Raw genomic sequence first — 15,881 nt, 5'->3', positions numbered from 1 at the left:
TATATGCTTTAGCAAAGTATTAACAGGTAAAGAGATTTCGCAGAAAAAGTGTTAGAAATTTTGAAATTCTCGATATGATTTTTTTCGGGCGATAGAGAACGTCGACATGGGGCACTTCCGGTGGAAGTAAACGGCACACTACAAATTTATATATATTGTTCCATCTTCACTGTAAGTAACTTGTTCCTGTGATAAGTGGTTTGTTAGAAAACGAGGACAAACCAACCTTCCAAAAATCATTATATCGCCAAAATCTTCGGACCGCAAGTGACGTCATCGAAATGAAAAATGCATATCTAAATTCTTTAATGTTCTATCAGACCTGAAAGTTTCATGAAAATCGAGCTAGCCATTTTTGAGAACTTGCGTGCACAAAATCGGTAAGAAAAAAATAATAAAAACAGTGGAAAAGAGACCTAAGAATAACAGGGTCTTCCGCTGAACACAGAAGACCTTAAGAAGTAAACAAAACACCCCCCCCCCCATACAAACAACCCCAGCCCCCACCTTACCCCCAAAAAACGAATAGTTCAGTACATAAATAAAAAAAAATTAAAAAAAAGTTTCTTCATTTAAGAGAATGAGAGGTCCAGAGCAATTACAGATGTTAATTGAGACATGAATAATTTACACTTAATATCGCCAGATTTGCTGGTAACTAATATATTCATTTAAATCATCTTTCAGGGGATTAACACTTAGTTGTTGACCAAGATTGGACATCACGTATCATTTTTTTTAATTATCAAAACAAATCATTACAATCTCTCAATCAAAATAGCTGCCATATACATGCACAGCTGTACCATATAGAAAATTATACTAGTATTCCTATCATGGCAATTTCAAATAATAGATGCAAGATCTTTCAAAATGTATTTAGAAATCTAAATAGTGAGATAACGAACAGTTTACTATCAATCTCATAAATCCAGAATAGAAAATGAATAAAAACAAGCAAAAAACAAAACAAACAAACAAACCACGGACCCCTAAAACCCTAAGAGTTGGGATCAGATGCCAAGAACAAGTATTTCCTATGTAGCTTGTAACATGAGCTTTGATTGATTGCAAAGTCGGATGTAAAGAGCTAGGTTCACTTTATGCATAAAATGGCCCTGTAGATATACCAATTTATTGACTAACACATTGTGTACCACTTTCAACATAAATATAAAGTAGAGACTTAGTGCTTTCAGTTTATATAACAGAAGTTCCTTTGAAGAGTCCAGGCATTGGAAAACAGGTTGTGTGAAATCGCATTGTTATTGAATTTTGCAGAAAACAGGTGTTTTTGAGAACCTTCAGCAAAAAATTAAAATATGAGCACACCCCTCGATCCAAAAATTAAAATATGTTTTATAATCTTTATTAACAGTTCTTTTATAATATATTTACACATTTTGGATCGGAGGTTGTGCTGTATACGAAATTTTAAAAAATGGCATCATATTTTGGCCATTTTTGAAGAATTATTCAGGATGTGAATAATGACGCAATTCATGACGTCATAATGCATCAACTAGAAAGAAAATTACGTCATTTTCAGTAGATATTCATTCAGCAAGTGTTCAAGTATTATTTATTGCCTTGTCGACTAAAACTATACAGTTATAAATTTTCAGAAATTCACAGGGCCAAAAAAGGCCCTATGTGGCTCTTGCTCTTTCCGTGCACCCGACTTAAGCCGGGGGTAAAAAAACATGACGTCACAATGCATAGACGTAGTAAATCTTATCGAAAGCTTGAAACACAATTGATTGGATTTGTTTACAAAGAGTTCAACTGGGTCCACAGGAAGTAAATTCGTTATCCAGGTGCAATCAAGGGTGTATTCCATACACCCTTCGGCCTCAGGGTGCAGGGATTAAAACCCTGGGTAAATCCCGTACACCTTTGATTGGACCTGGATAACTAATATTATCTTCTGTCTACCATGCTAACCCTTGGGGGAGTGCAATTATTGTAAATGCCTCTCTTTAAATGTAATTTCCCGAAACCGTTGGATTAAGAAACGTGAATTCGAAACCTATATGGAATTAAATAACTTGAGAAGCTTAAAAAGGTTCGCTCCTGAGCTTTTGAGCAGATTTTTGTCTTGAACTATATTTAAAAAATTCTGTATAATGCTTAGTTCTTACAATAAATGTGGATTCTACCATCCCAATTAAACTATATTCAGATAAAACCCTATGATGAAATTCGATGCCAAAAGCATTAAGTGAGGGATTATATTTTGTGGCGGAAGGTTATTTAGAAAAAAATGATCATTACATGTATTTCTCTTTCGAAGTATTTTAAGTATTGTTAAATTTGGATTTTCATGCAGCCTGCACACAGAGTTATTTTGTGTGCTGTGAACTGTTTCATGCTGATCCTAAATTATATATTAAATAAATGCCATGAATTCTATCATCATATTTGAAAAATATAGCAAATATATTGTGAAAATCCAGAAAAAATAGCCCCAATTTAAGCTTAAAATTAACATTATTTTAATAATGTCTAAAAAAATAAATAAATAAAATAGAATAACGTCACATGCCCCCGCTTTTAATTTTCTTTTCTTAATATATGAGACGCTTTTGACCATTCTTCTTTAATTTAGTAAAATGCCATTACTTTCAAATGATTTTTTTTCCATGTTTGATTTTTAATTTCAGAAAAATGACATTTTTTGAGTGCAGAAAGGTCAAATAATTAACCATGCAAAGTAATTTGAAACTTTTTTGTGGACACAAATGTTATTGTGCCTGTTAATACAATATGAAATACGACTCTTTGTTCCCCTAATTTATTTGAATAAAAATTCCTCCAAAACTTTAAAATTAATTTGTCTTAGACGTAATTACAGTGCAAAAGTCATACCCATTTTTTGTTTTGATTTTTAATTAGGCTATGTGTGTAGATTCTAAAAATATACTTGATAAAAAAAAAATCTATTATACCCCACGCAACAAGTTGCGGGGGTATAATTTTTTTAACCCGTTAGTCAGTCAGTCAGTCTTTTTTTTTGTCAGCGCAACTCCTCTTTAACTGCTGTATTTCGTCAAACTTTGCAGATATTTAGGACACATTGTAAAGAATGTGCATATTGCCAGGAAATTCAATTCTGATTCCATTATTTTTCTGGGAATTTTGGCACTTTTCAACTTAGATTCTTGGCCATATCTTGAATATAGAGATGAACAGTTTGACAGCACAACTCCTCTTAAACCGCTGCACAGAATTTCGTCAAACTTTGCATATATTAAGGGCACAGTGTGTAGTTGTGCATATTGCCAGGAAATTCCGATTCCATTATTTTTCTAGGAATTTCTGTACTTTTCAATTTAGATTTTGGCTATATCTTGAATATAGAGATGAACAGTTTGTTAGCGCAACTCCTATTAAACCGCTTAACAGAATTTCGTCAAACTTTGCAGATTTTTAGGACACAGTGTGTAGATGTGCATATTGCCAGGGAATTCCGATTATTTTTGCCCTTAGAATTTTTGCTTTTATTGAAAAAACTTTCCAGCTAGGTAATAAGGAAATCTACTGGAATCAGGTTTTGTAATGAAATTTTATGTGAAATATGACCTTAAAAGACCCCTATTGATTTTGAGAACAAAATATTAGTGATTCAACACACACACACAATTCTTGGATAGAAGTACACAAAATTTCTCCCCCCCCCTTTCAAATAATGCTTTGCCTTAAATAATTTCATAAGTACAGTATATAAACAAATTAATATGACTACATCATAATTTTGTTTCCATCAATTATATAAATATGTAAATTGTCATATGTTGGACATGGTTTTACACTCATTAACAAATTGAAATCACTGAGGAATTTAAATAACAGTTTGTCAGCATAACTCCAGCACTGAATTTCCTGAAACTTTGTAAGTATTGATTTAGACATACATGTAATGTGTAGATTTGTATATTACCAAGAAATTTTGATTCCATTATTTATCTAAAAACTTCAACCCAATTAAATTTGTAACATCCAAAGATTTGAATGTTTTTATATTCAAGAAGTTTTGATGTGATGATTTTTTTTGCCAGTGATGCCCCTTTTTGTTTAAAGTGCACCGTGCTATTCATTATGTGTTGCATTGTCAAGTTTTGGAGGAGCGTGGGGTATGTGAGCTTGCTCACATTTTCTTTCATTAATTTTGATAACAGGATCCAACCTCCTTAAATTTATCTTCTAAATCAGTTTACTCAACATGAGTTAGCAAAAGTTATTCATTAACAATAACACTTTAAAAACTCTACACTGATATGATCATATAAAATATGTGGCACAAAGGCATCAGACATTAGAAGTCTAGAGTAAATTACTGAAACATAAAGATAAAAAAAAAATACGTCACCTTATACTTCCCCAGTACTTTAACTTTTGTTGAAAATGAACAGTAAAATACACTTAAAGTTCAAAGAAAATTAATGGTTTTCCTAGTTATGAGACAAGAGAGGAAAACCATTTTAACAATTCTGCTCCTTTGTTTCTGCACATTGGCAAATTTTATGATACTTTGATAAATAATGTATGGTAACGTTTATCATCAGATCAAATTGCTAAAAGGACATTCTTTTTAATCATTAATTAACTTGCAGGATGTGTTATAAAGCTGGTTTAATGTCTCTGTAAATTAAAGAATGGTATTCTACGAAAAAGCCTTGAAATGGTGGCTAAAATTAGGTTGACTCTCTATTTCCTTTAGTACAGCTTAAAAGGTGAAAGGAGATAGCGTTTTTATCCATTTGTTTGTCTTTTCATCTTTTTACTTATGTCTGTCCACAAGATTTACAGATTTATAAGGCCTCAAAGGTTTTTTTTATCTTCTTAATAAATTTGGATTTACACAATCTGAGGATGCTTATAAAATATGATTTATATTGTGGACCCGCTGCTCTTGAAATAAAATTAATTTTTTTTTCCATATTAGAATTGGAAGCCTTATTATGCCAAACCTTAGCTCCGGGGACCGCTTTTTGAACACTGAAATCGACACTAATCAAGAAGATTTTAGGTAAGTTTATTTTTATGCCCCAGATCGAAAGATCACGGGGGTATATTGTTTTTGTCCTGTCTGTCTGTCTGTTGTCAACTTTAACCTAGCCCATAACTATTGCGCTGTCAAGGGTAAGGCTTTAATATTTGACATGAGTGTTCATTATGACAAGACCTTTCCAATGGTACACAAATTTTTTTATCATGTGACCTCAACTGTGACCTTTGACCTACATTTGAAAAACTTCAACATAGGCCATAACTATTGCACTGTAGTCTACGTCTCATTCCAGAATAATGTTACCATCGGGGGCATAGTGTTTCACAAACACATCTTGTTTGTCGATGTTTTTCCCTTAAGAATTCGAACCTAAGGGTACTTTATTCCATTTCCAATGATTTTGGGGAAACAAGATGAATTTATGTGAAAAATTTTCTACTTTACGCCGACAATGAACTGATTTTAATCTGACGCTGTTGAGGTAAAATTGACAAATAATAGAAAAAAGTGAAGAGAAAAAATGTATTTCATACATGTATTCAAGTAAGAAATACCTTTTTGCACGTTCATAACAATGTACCTCAATATATCCCGTGTTTAATTTACACTGCATTCAATTACATTACATTCATGAATGTTATACAAATCAGAATTCCTTAGCTTACATTATCACATACATGTAACTTGATTTCTATTATGAGAGTAGTAAAATCTATCACATATGCATTGTTCGATGTATGTTTTTTTTTTTCTGTATGGTGTCTTTACTATTGCCTCCTTTTTAATAATGGAAAGAGACTCAATGGAATGTTTGGACAAAGATCACCAACTGTTGCTCTTTTAATACGTCACTACTGGTGCATCTATCAGCCCTCTTTTCATGTGAAAGGTCATGACCTTAAAAAGTTGTACCCAAGCAGCTTCCATTTCCTGTGTCCACTTGTCTCCAAAATGAGGCTTGATGGCAATAACAAATTGATTTCCAACCAGCTGAAAGAAAGATGGCCAATTAAAAACCTTTATTCAAATGATTTAATGTTTCAAAAAAAGTTTCTTTTCCCTCATACTAATAAAATTTCTTAAATACACAAAATATCATCCATAGAGTGCAATTCTGTAGAATTAAGCTCCATACTCTTTACTTGCATGTGTACGACAAGGAAATAATTATCTAATGGTTGAGTGTTAATAAAAAGCTCACATATTTTTAAAAAAAAACAAAACAAACAAAATTATGACTAATTGAATTACAGGGTCCTTAGCACATACTTCTGTGAACCAGACTTCTTGGCCACGAAGTAAACACTTTGTGCTCACCGACCTGTATTCTACATCAATTACCTCAGACTATATGCGAGAGTAACAAAATTAAATGTCATTACCACAACTGTATCTTTAACAAAACCGTCCCCAAAACTAATTTGTAATATCCACTGAGGACAATTCTTACATGCCTTCCATCAGCAGCCATTCAAAACATTTTAAGATTTTTTCAACATAATTGGTAGAATTCTTTTCCAACCATCTGCATTTTGAATATGACCGAGTAGAACGAAATTTAAACCAAAACCGTCTAGAACAAATTTTAAAAAAATCCTTAAGTTTCTATAATTTGCTATTTTTCCTGATCGTAACTTACACTTACATATATTCATTAAAAACATTGAAATTACTCCCTTATGTTTTTAGACGTTCTGCAGATAGAACAAAACGGGCATACATTGGATGAAAAAATAACCTTCAGTCTTCTTTGCGGAGGTAATAAAGACAACAAAACATTCCACTCTATAAATGTCATTTACATAGATGATTATTAATGTCGTATTAGCGCTGTCGGGAGGTATTGGATGAAAAAATCTAAAATTAAAAACGTGGGTCGCAATAATTATTATTTTTCTTCCAATTATTAAGTTAAAAGTTTTATAGTAAGTTTCGTTGAACTATATGAACAAACTTACGTGATTAAATTCAGGAATTGTGCTTCAATTAAAAAACAAAATCTTTACGTAGAAAATGCGATAAAATCTAAACCACCTTCTACCTTTAAATACGATAGCAAACTTTTTTATGAGAAAAGAAAAAAAATTATCTCAAGTATTTTGCCAGTCATCTTTTCTTATTAATTCGAATATGTGATAAAAGATAAAGGACAGACAAACTTCTTCTCATAGTAATAATAACTAGAGGTACATATACTTTGAGCACTTAGCTCAGAAAATGATACCCCAGCTTCAATATGAGTTTAATGGCAAAGTCCATGTTTTGCAATAGGAAAGCCCAGATATTTGTCCAATCAAAACCTTATGTTGGAGGTGCAAAATGGCATTAAATTATTTTCACTGGAATAGGAGGAGTTGCAGATAAGAGATGGGTACCCCATAACATATTATAGAAAGAATGTCAGTGTCTAAGTTTTGCTATGGAAAATTCCAAATATGGATTCAATCAAAAAGTAAAATGTGTGATTCATAATGGCACTACAAGTATGTAAAAAGATTCTGTGAAACAGTTCATTAAAATTTGGTTTAGGCCCCGTTATTAGCAGACCTATGAAGCAGAATTTGTCCAAAATCTTGTACGTGAAAAGAAGAAAACACTTGCTGTGGCGTTCAACTCGACATTTAGATATATCGACGACGTATTGTCAATCAACAATGGCTATTTTCATTCTTATGTCGATACGATATATCCTGGTGAACTTGAGATAAAAGATACCACAGAGTCTGACACATCTGTTTCATATTTGGATATTTTACTTGAAAAAGACGTTAATGGTAATCTAACAACCAAGCTTTATGATAAACGTGATGACTTTAACTTTTCAATCGTCAACTTCCCTTACTTATGCAGCAATATACCTTCATCAACTGCATACGGGGTATATATCTCTCAGTTGATTCGATACGCAAGAGCATGCTCTACGTATGTACAATTTCTAAAACGAGGTAAATTATTGACAAATAAGTTGATGAAACAAGAGTATCAGCTGTCTCGTTTAAAGTCATCATTTCGTAAGTTCTTTGGTCGATACAATGACCTTGTCAGCAAATACAATTTATCATTGAGTCAAATGCTGACGTTTTTCATACTAATTGTTAGGCCATTATTTACACACTGAATTGTCGACGGATTTTTCCGTTATTTCCCGATCATGACAAGGAGCACACGGCGGGTGTGACCGGTCGGCAGGGGATGCTCACTCCTCCATGGCACCTGATCCCACCTCCGATGTTTGGAGGTCCGTGTTTGCTCTGCTCCTATTTTGTATTGTATACTGGACTTTTGAGCTTGAATACTGTTCGTTATCTCTATATATTTCATTTAGGAGGAGTTGTGGATAAGAGATGGGTATCCACCATTATTATTTATAGAATGTCAGTGTCCAGGTTTTGCTAATGGAAAGCTCAAATATGTATCCGATCAAAAAGTAAAGTAGGAGGTGCACAATGTAATAAAGATTCTGTGAATGTCTCATTGTTTTATTCAGTGGTATACAAATGTAGGAGAAAGTTGCGGATAAAAAATGGGCACCCCAAAATGTAACGGACGGACGTACAGGCAGACAGACGGACACCCCCATCCTATACCTGCCTCCCTCGCTTTTAGCAGGGTATAATAATAATATGGTATTGAAAGATCATAAGAATTAAGTTGAAAATTTGTAAAGATTAAAAAAAATGAATAAAAACACTAACTTTAAGAACCTTACTGTGCATATTTGTGTAGATCCCTAGCATAAGTCGAATTTTAAATTTAAAAAAAAATAGCTTATAACGAGTTTTATTTCTAATGAAATGATTCTCTTCTGTCTGGGCGTTTAACTCCAAAATTAGTTTTTTTAAACAATCAACATATTGATATATTTATGTATTATGATTTTTCTCATTAAGAAAGCAATTCTAGTCCTGCATTGAACATGTTTACGATGAATTTTAAAGTTGCAGCTCTGAACAGTTCCGTCCTTAGTTAAAACCTTGCCTTAGGTTATTGATGATTTTGATCATTAGTACAGGCTAAGTTTGAAAATTCGCCTTTATACTATTCTTTGTATTACATATGACCTACTTCAGAATCTTCGTTTCTGACCACGGAATTCTAAATACATACTATACATACATGTACATGTATAATACCTTATTTACATCTTGAGAGATTAGTTACACCCTTCAAATAATTAACAATTACTTCAGCAAGTTAAGAACCGGATAAATAAATTAAGACCTGTTCAAAATTACTGGCTAATAAATTTTTTTTTTGGAAGTAAAAACTTCAAATTCACTACTGTCGATTAAAAGTATGGTTTATCTATTCTTCTCAATGCAAATACTTTGAAAAAATTGCAAGAATATAAATCTATTTATAGGCTGTTTCTATAACAGAAATGGACAGCCCACATGCAGAGGAAAGATAGCTCCTAAGTAGTTTAAACTACTGTATACATGGATTGTTGTACATGTATACGTTTATTCGTAGCTTTTCGGACGAAATCCTTCAAAACTTTTGACTGAATTAAGATTAATTACTAGGTCATGCACACCATATAATCCTTACGTCAACAAAATCGTATCTTGCATTGTAGTGCGTATGCCTCTCTCCCAGTTCGTGCATAAGGTTATGTAATTTTTCGGGAGTTTTTATTCTGCCTATGCACTTTTCTACAGTTCCCATAACCCTCAAAGCATGTGACCGTAGAATGGCGCTGTGTTCCATGTCTTCTTTTGAAAGTTGCTGGAACGGCAAAAAGGCATCTTGCACTTCTGGGTGAGTTTGAAATAAACTGAAAAGATACATAAATATTTCTTTTTATTAATGTGGCATAAGTTTTTAAATTATGGACTTTTTTCAGAACTAAAAAGGGCAAACAGTTTTCGAATTCCGATTTGCAAGTACCCGACAGAAGAGAATAAACCGGACCAACTTAGACATGTATGCACCAAGCATTGTAGTAATTGTTTGATTATACGCGAATTTAAGAATGTAAAATTAAACAAGAAGTGTCTGTGAAACACTGATGCCCCAGTATGGCAGCTCAAATGCATGTCAAATTCCAAGGTTAAGAGATCAAATTTGTTGTTACCCAAAGAAAGGACTTGTCACAAGTCATACACCTCTGAAATACGAAAGGTCTAGCACCAACTGTTCAAAAATTCTGGCCAAGTTTAAAGTTGTCCAAAAGTAGATCAAACTCCAAGATCAAGGTCAAAGGGTCAAAATTGTTGGTACTCAAACGAAGGTCTTGTCACAAGGAATACACATGTCTAATATGAAAGCCCATCATTGTATATATAGCTCCAAACATTCAAAACCTATGGCCACGTTTAAAGATTTTTGTAAGTAGTCAAACTCCAAGGTCAAAAACATTACACCCAAGGAAAGGTCTTATCATAAGGAATACACCTGTGAAGTATGAGAGCCCTAGCCCTAACCGTTCAAAAGTTATGGCCAATGTTATAGTGTGGTAAAATTTTACAAAAGTGGGTCATACTCCAAGGTCAAGAGGTCAAATATGTTGATACCCAAAGAAAGGTCTTCACACAAAGAATACACATTTTAAATATAAAAACCATAGCTCCAACCAATCAAAAGTTATGGGCAAGGTTAAAGTTTTTGCGGACAAACAAACGGACAGACGGACAGAGCAAAAACTATATGCCCCCAATCTTCGATTACGCAATAGACAAATGTTTTCTTACTTAAATACTAGACCAAAATGTCATGAAATCACAGCTGAGCCTTGAAGAAAAAAGATTGGTTTGCATATCGCTATTGATGTTTTATAATAATGCTTCAGATATGAAGGTAAGTAATCGTATTGGTCTAATAAATTTGTAAGAACTCAATAACGTTTACACAAAAATATATTCCATTTAATTTAAGTTGTAAGTCCTTTCTAACATTTCTAAGCGAAATAATATTCAACTTGTAAATATGGTTGGTAAAGAATTTATATGTTGCATGTTTTAAATGAAAATATGAACCATAAATTAAGTAAACATTCAATACAAGCTTATTCCTGACACAAGTATCATTATTGTAAACAACAGAGCACAATTTACTTTATATTCACAATGAACTTTTTCCTGCCTGTAATATTTCTCTATGATTATCAACGTAGCTAAACAGTTTTTTAAAAATGCAGATGTCAGACAATAAATGGCAAATAAAAAAAAAATCGAGATACCGTGTATGCTTTTAGACACTTATTCCATTTAAATTCTTTGGGATGATTGATAACTCCTTGAAAAGAAACAAATTAATGTTGTTTTTGAAGCACTTTTTACATATTCCGTTATAAATAAAACGCTTTACTTCTTTCTTTTTTTTAAAGAATGCATTGGTATTCCTTTTGATTTTCATAATCACTTGACACAAGAAATATTTGCTAGATTAGAATGATGGGGAGACCTTAGAGACAGTTACAAATCACATAACACACAAGACAGATGCAATAAATATCATCGAAAACAGCAGTAAATTTTGGAACAGATCTTCGGCACACAGAGCATCGTCTCATACGATTGATGAAGGTAATATGAATGTCTGAATTTCAAACAGCAAGGAATAGGTTTAACATTTTACATAAGAGAGAATAATGTGTAGAATTTATAGTGTTGATAAGATGCTATATAAGTTGACAACAATATTATTCGATATACAACCGATTTCAGTTCTTATATGCTATAAATCTACTATGAATTTTAGGGGACATTGCATTTTTAAAGAAATGAGAGATATCCTAAATGGATATCATGTATGCATATGACAAGATAGGGTTTAATATTTTACTTCAAAACTCATTAATTTTGTCTTTTGATAACACACCAAACAAAATACTGTGGGATCATTTTAATTCGTGGAGGTCATTGTTCCTTGGCTTTCAAAATTGTACTGTTTCGTGCGACGTAATTTCGTGGGTTGCATTACACAGAAAACCCATGGACGAAAACACTGAAAAAAACATCGCTTGGGGAACGTTGGTATACATATAAGAATGACCTGCGAAATTGCAAAAAAAAAATTGATTCTCCACGAACAATGGTGATTGAAAAGTTTTATTTACACCAAACGGTGATAACACAAAAACAAGACATGTTTGTGAAACACTTATGCCTCCTCTCCCCCCCCCCCCCCCCTGGACATACATCATAGGGTGCACAAGCCTTTATTGTGGGCAGTATACATTATGGGCAGTGTTCATGGAAACAAAATTGACCTTTTGAACTTAAAATCAATAGGGGTCATCTACCGCTACTATCCGAGATGCATCAACCAGAAATAGTCTTCTACATCACATCTTTGGCTAAAACACTTTTCTCATGATATTTCATGCTGAGATAATGAACGGATTTCAAATAACTGGATTTTTTCTAAGTCCAAGGGACATAGCTCTGTCAAAAATTGCTCGATCGTACCCAAAACAGAATTTGACATAGTTATTCTTATGAAAAATCTGTGTACCAAATTTCATTTCAGTATGTGCAACCTCTGCGAAGAAAATGAACGGAAACTGTTGGTGGACCGACCGACAGACAGCAGCAAAGCAATATGCCCTCCCTATTTCAAAGGGAGGCATAATAATTAAATGTATTAACCAAATCCATATTGTACTAAAATTCAAAACCCAAGAAGCGTGTTCTGAAAAATAAACAAAATTATATGCATCATTGCTTCACAATCTTTGTGTAATGCATTGAAGTTCGGAATTTGATGCCTTTGCTCTTTCAATAAATAAATAACGTGTTCTATCCGTTAATAATCTTTGGCTCATTTTCCAATCAGAAAATGATCTGGAAAGGTCTACGATAAAATATTTAAAAAGACCATGTGCCACAACGCTAATATAATTGATCTGTTCTTTCTGACACAAATTTCCAATAAATTTTATACCATGCCCATCCGAGAGAAGTGATTATAACAAATTGAACATATTTAGAAAGAATGATTGCATAAAGTCTGTCCCACGGTACCTACGTCATCCCTCTTTATATCTCAAAATACATAAATTCTTCGGCCTTCAACTGAGTTTGATCAACAGATCTTTTCTTTTTTTAAATCTGCTTTGAAAGATATCTAGTTCAACTAGTACATTGACAATATCAAAGTCAACAGGAATGTGACATTACAAAATGGCCCTCACTTTGGAAAGAGATCCATGATTTTCCGTTTGCTTGTCGTCAGTAACGTACATAGTACACAGCTAACTCGGTAAATCTCTTGATCTTGAAATAACAACTACTTCGCGAACTTGATAGAAATCGCCGAAATGAAATCTACATTGTAAATTCCTGCATATTTTGAATCTGTCAATATAGTAGTTGAACTCAAGAGTTACTTACATAGCAGAATGCTTGGACAAAATTTGTCATATCGGAATGTTTTAAGTTTTATATATATATATATATATATATATATATATATAGTCTGACATAAAAAATGTTTGGAAATGATGAGATTTTAATGTTTGATGATAATTTCTGTAAAAATAAGCCAAAGTTTATTTCATATCGTTTTATGTATGGTGAAAGGGCTTATGTGGAAAAGACTATTTGAAATATGGAAATAACGAACAGTAATGAAGCTCAGAAGTCAATTGGAACATTACAAATATGAAGCAGAGCAAACGCGGACCTCTAAAAGCATCAGAGGTATGATCAGGTGCCATGGAGAAGCAAGCATCCCCTGTCGACCGGTCACTCCCGCCTTGTGCTCTATCATGATCTTGCAAACAGAAAATCCGAGGCTAATTCAGTGTGCAAATAATGGCCTAATACTTAGTATGAAAAACGTCAGTCAGCATTCGGCTTGATGATCGATTGTATTTGCTGACTAGGTCATTATACCGACCATAGAACTTGTTGACTTCAAATGAGAGTATTAATATTCTTGTTTGTTTCATCAACTTGTTTGTCAATAGTTTGTCTCGTTTTAGAAATTACTCGTGCTTTTGCGTATCGAATCAACTTGGAGATGTAAACTCCATATGCAGGTGATAAGGGTAAATTGCTACATAAGTAAGGGAAGTTGACGATAGAAAAGTTGAAGTCAACACGTTTATCATGAAGTTTTGTTGGTTACCATGCTCATTCTGGGAAATGATATCCTTATCCACCCATCCTATTGCCGAATTTCGCTATTTCTGACAAATGGACTGTTCTTGTTATAAAAAAAAATAACTTGCATGGTAAGAAATATGACTCGAACAAATCTTTTAGCTTTTGTGAACAGGACGATACGGAACATGTCACGTGACTGCCTGGATCACGTGATTCACGCATGGGCAGAACGGTGGCAGATGTGCATTAAAATCGGAAAGGGCTACTTTAAAAAATAATGAAGACTGAAACCTAATTTTATTTCTTATATTTAAGTAATTCAATTAGCTCACGAACTTTTTGATCACCCCTTCACATTCATTAAAATTGTTTTCAATATACCTTTAAATACTTGAAACAAAGAATTCAAGCGATGATCACCCCGAAGTTTGTGCAAATATGGATCAAATCATAGATATTTTGACATTTCACGATTATAAGAAACGCCTTATTACGTTTCCTAAAACTAAAAAAAAATACATGTAGATTTTATGCTATCACAAAGAAAACATTCTATGAAACCTTCTTTTTTGCTTGAAGGTTTCTGAACTGAAATAATCTAAAATATAGAGCTCGCTTTTTCATCAGTAACAGATATTAAATTACCTCATTTCTTTTTCCTTCGCCAAGCGCTCGGCACTTTGAAGTGAAAGTTGCGGGTCCTTCGGATGAGACCTTAAAAACCGAGGCCCCGTGTCACGGTAGGCGTTGGCAAGATAAAGAACCCTCACTGTTCAATGGCCCTGAGTACCGATTAAAGGTCTAAATTTGAAGCCCTTCACCGGTTTATGGTGACATCTCTATATGATTGAAAAATTCTCGAACGGGACGAAAAACAACATACGAACAATCATATCCCTAAACTTTTTGGTGTATTTTAATAGTGAAATTTCTGTCTTAAACAGCCTTTCAACTGTATCAGCAACAACAATGCTATATTAAATACCACGAAAATCTAAAAGTTAGCGTTTGAAGCTTAATATACTCGGCATAAATGAACGCGTGTTTAGTGTTCGATTCGCCCTGCTTTCATTAATAATAACAATGACGTTGCAAACCTGTCATGTGTATAAATCACATAAATATCTGCGAATAAGTATAAATCTGAAATTGAATAAAAGTTCTGAAACCTTAAGATAAAAACTAAAATTAGTTTTGCTTCCCCTTCTTGCAGTTTATCGACATAAAATACTTTTAATTTTGGTGAAAACAAACATGAAAATTCATTAAGAGGATTAAGGACTCTAATGGAATAGATGAAAGATGAGCACTAGACAATAAAAATCTCCTGCTTTGTTTTTGCACATCGGATTGCATTTCATGATGCCTTGATATCTAATGCACGGAAGCACACTTTTTCGTCACAAGATCAAAATGATGGAAGGGACTTCTCCATACATAGATTAACCTTGGATACGTGTTTTAATAAGGTTTTCCATGCATGATTGTGTAATGATACATCTAAATTAACCCCTGTTTGAGGAAATCAATAAAATCGTGACATTCTTTACAGTGTTTCAAGTGTCATTAAGTGCACATAGGTTTGAACTAGTAGCCGTGTTAATGTTGATCACTGTTCCTTAATTAAATCATCTGAAGAAGTTGGAAGGAGTGTTTTCTGCCTTTCCTTAATTATCGATCTGTACGTCCTGTTTGTGTACAACATATATCAGAAAACATTAAAGACTTCTTACATTTTATTTAAAGTAGTCGATATACATAAAAATTCAAAATCACAAAATTTTGTAACATCAGAACCTATGTCTTTCCAACGCTTC

The 15,881-nt window shown here is 33.2% G+C and overlaps 1 protein-coding gene across 1 annotated transcript in view; it reads right to left on the bottom strand.

The window, feature by feature from the left end:
- Positions 1–5,532: 5,532 nt before the first annotated feature.
- The window catches only part of LOC133172171 (neuroglobin-1-like), a 29,777-nt gene continuing 19,428 nt past the window's right edge, over positions 5,533–15,881 (bottom strand). The window contains exons 2-3 of the mRNA XM_061307011.1: positions 9,563–9,788; positions 5,533–6,001 (exon numbers count right to left, since the gene is read on the bottom strand). Of these exons, the coding sequence (XP_061162995.1) occupies positions 5,852–6,001; positions 9,563–9,788 (376 nt within the window). The 3' untranslated portion in view covers positions 5,533–5,851. The remainder of the gene's footprint in view (positions 6,002–9,562; positions 9,789–15,881) is intronic.

The sequence above is a fragment of the Saccostrea echinata genome, unplaced genomic scaffold (assembly GCF_033153115.1).
Source record: "Saccostrea echinata isolate AGI-Se365-2 ecotype Australia unplaced genomic scaffold, CSIRO_AGI_Sech_v1 ptg000054l, whole genome shotgun sequence".
In the NCBI taxonomy this organism is placed as follows: Eukaryota; Metazoa; Mollusca; class Bivalvia; order Ostreida; family Ostreidae; genus Saccostrea; species Saccostrea echinata.
This window is presented reverse-complemented; position numbering and strand designations above follow the sequence as displayed.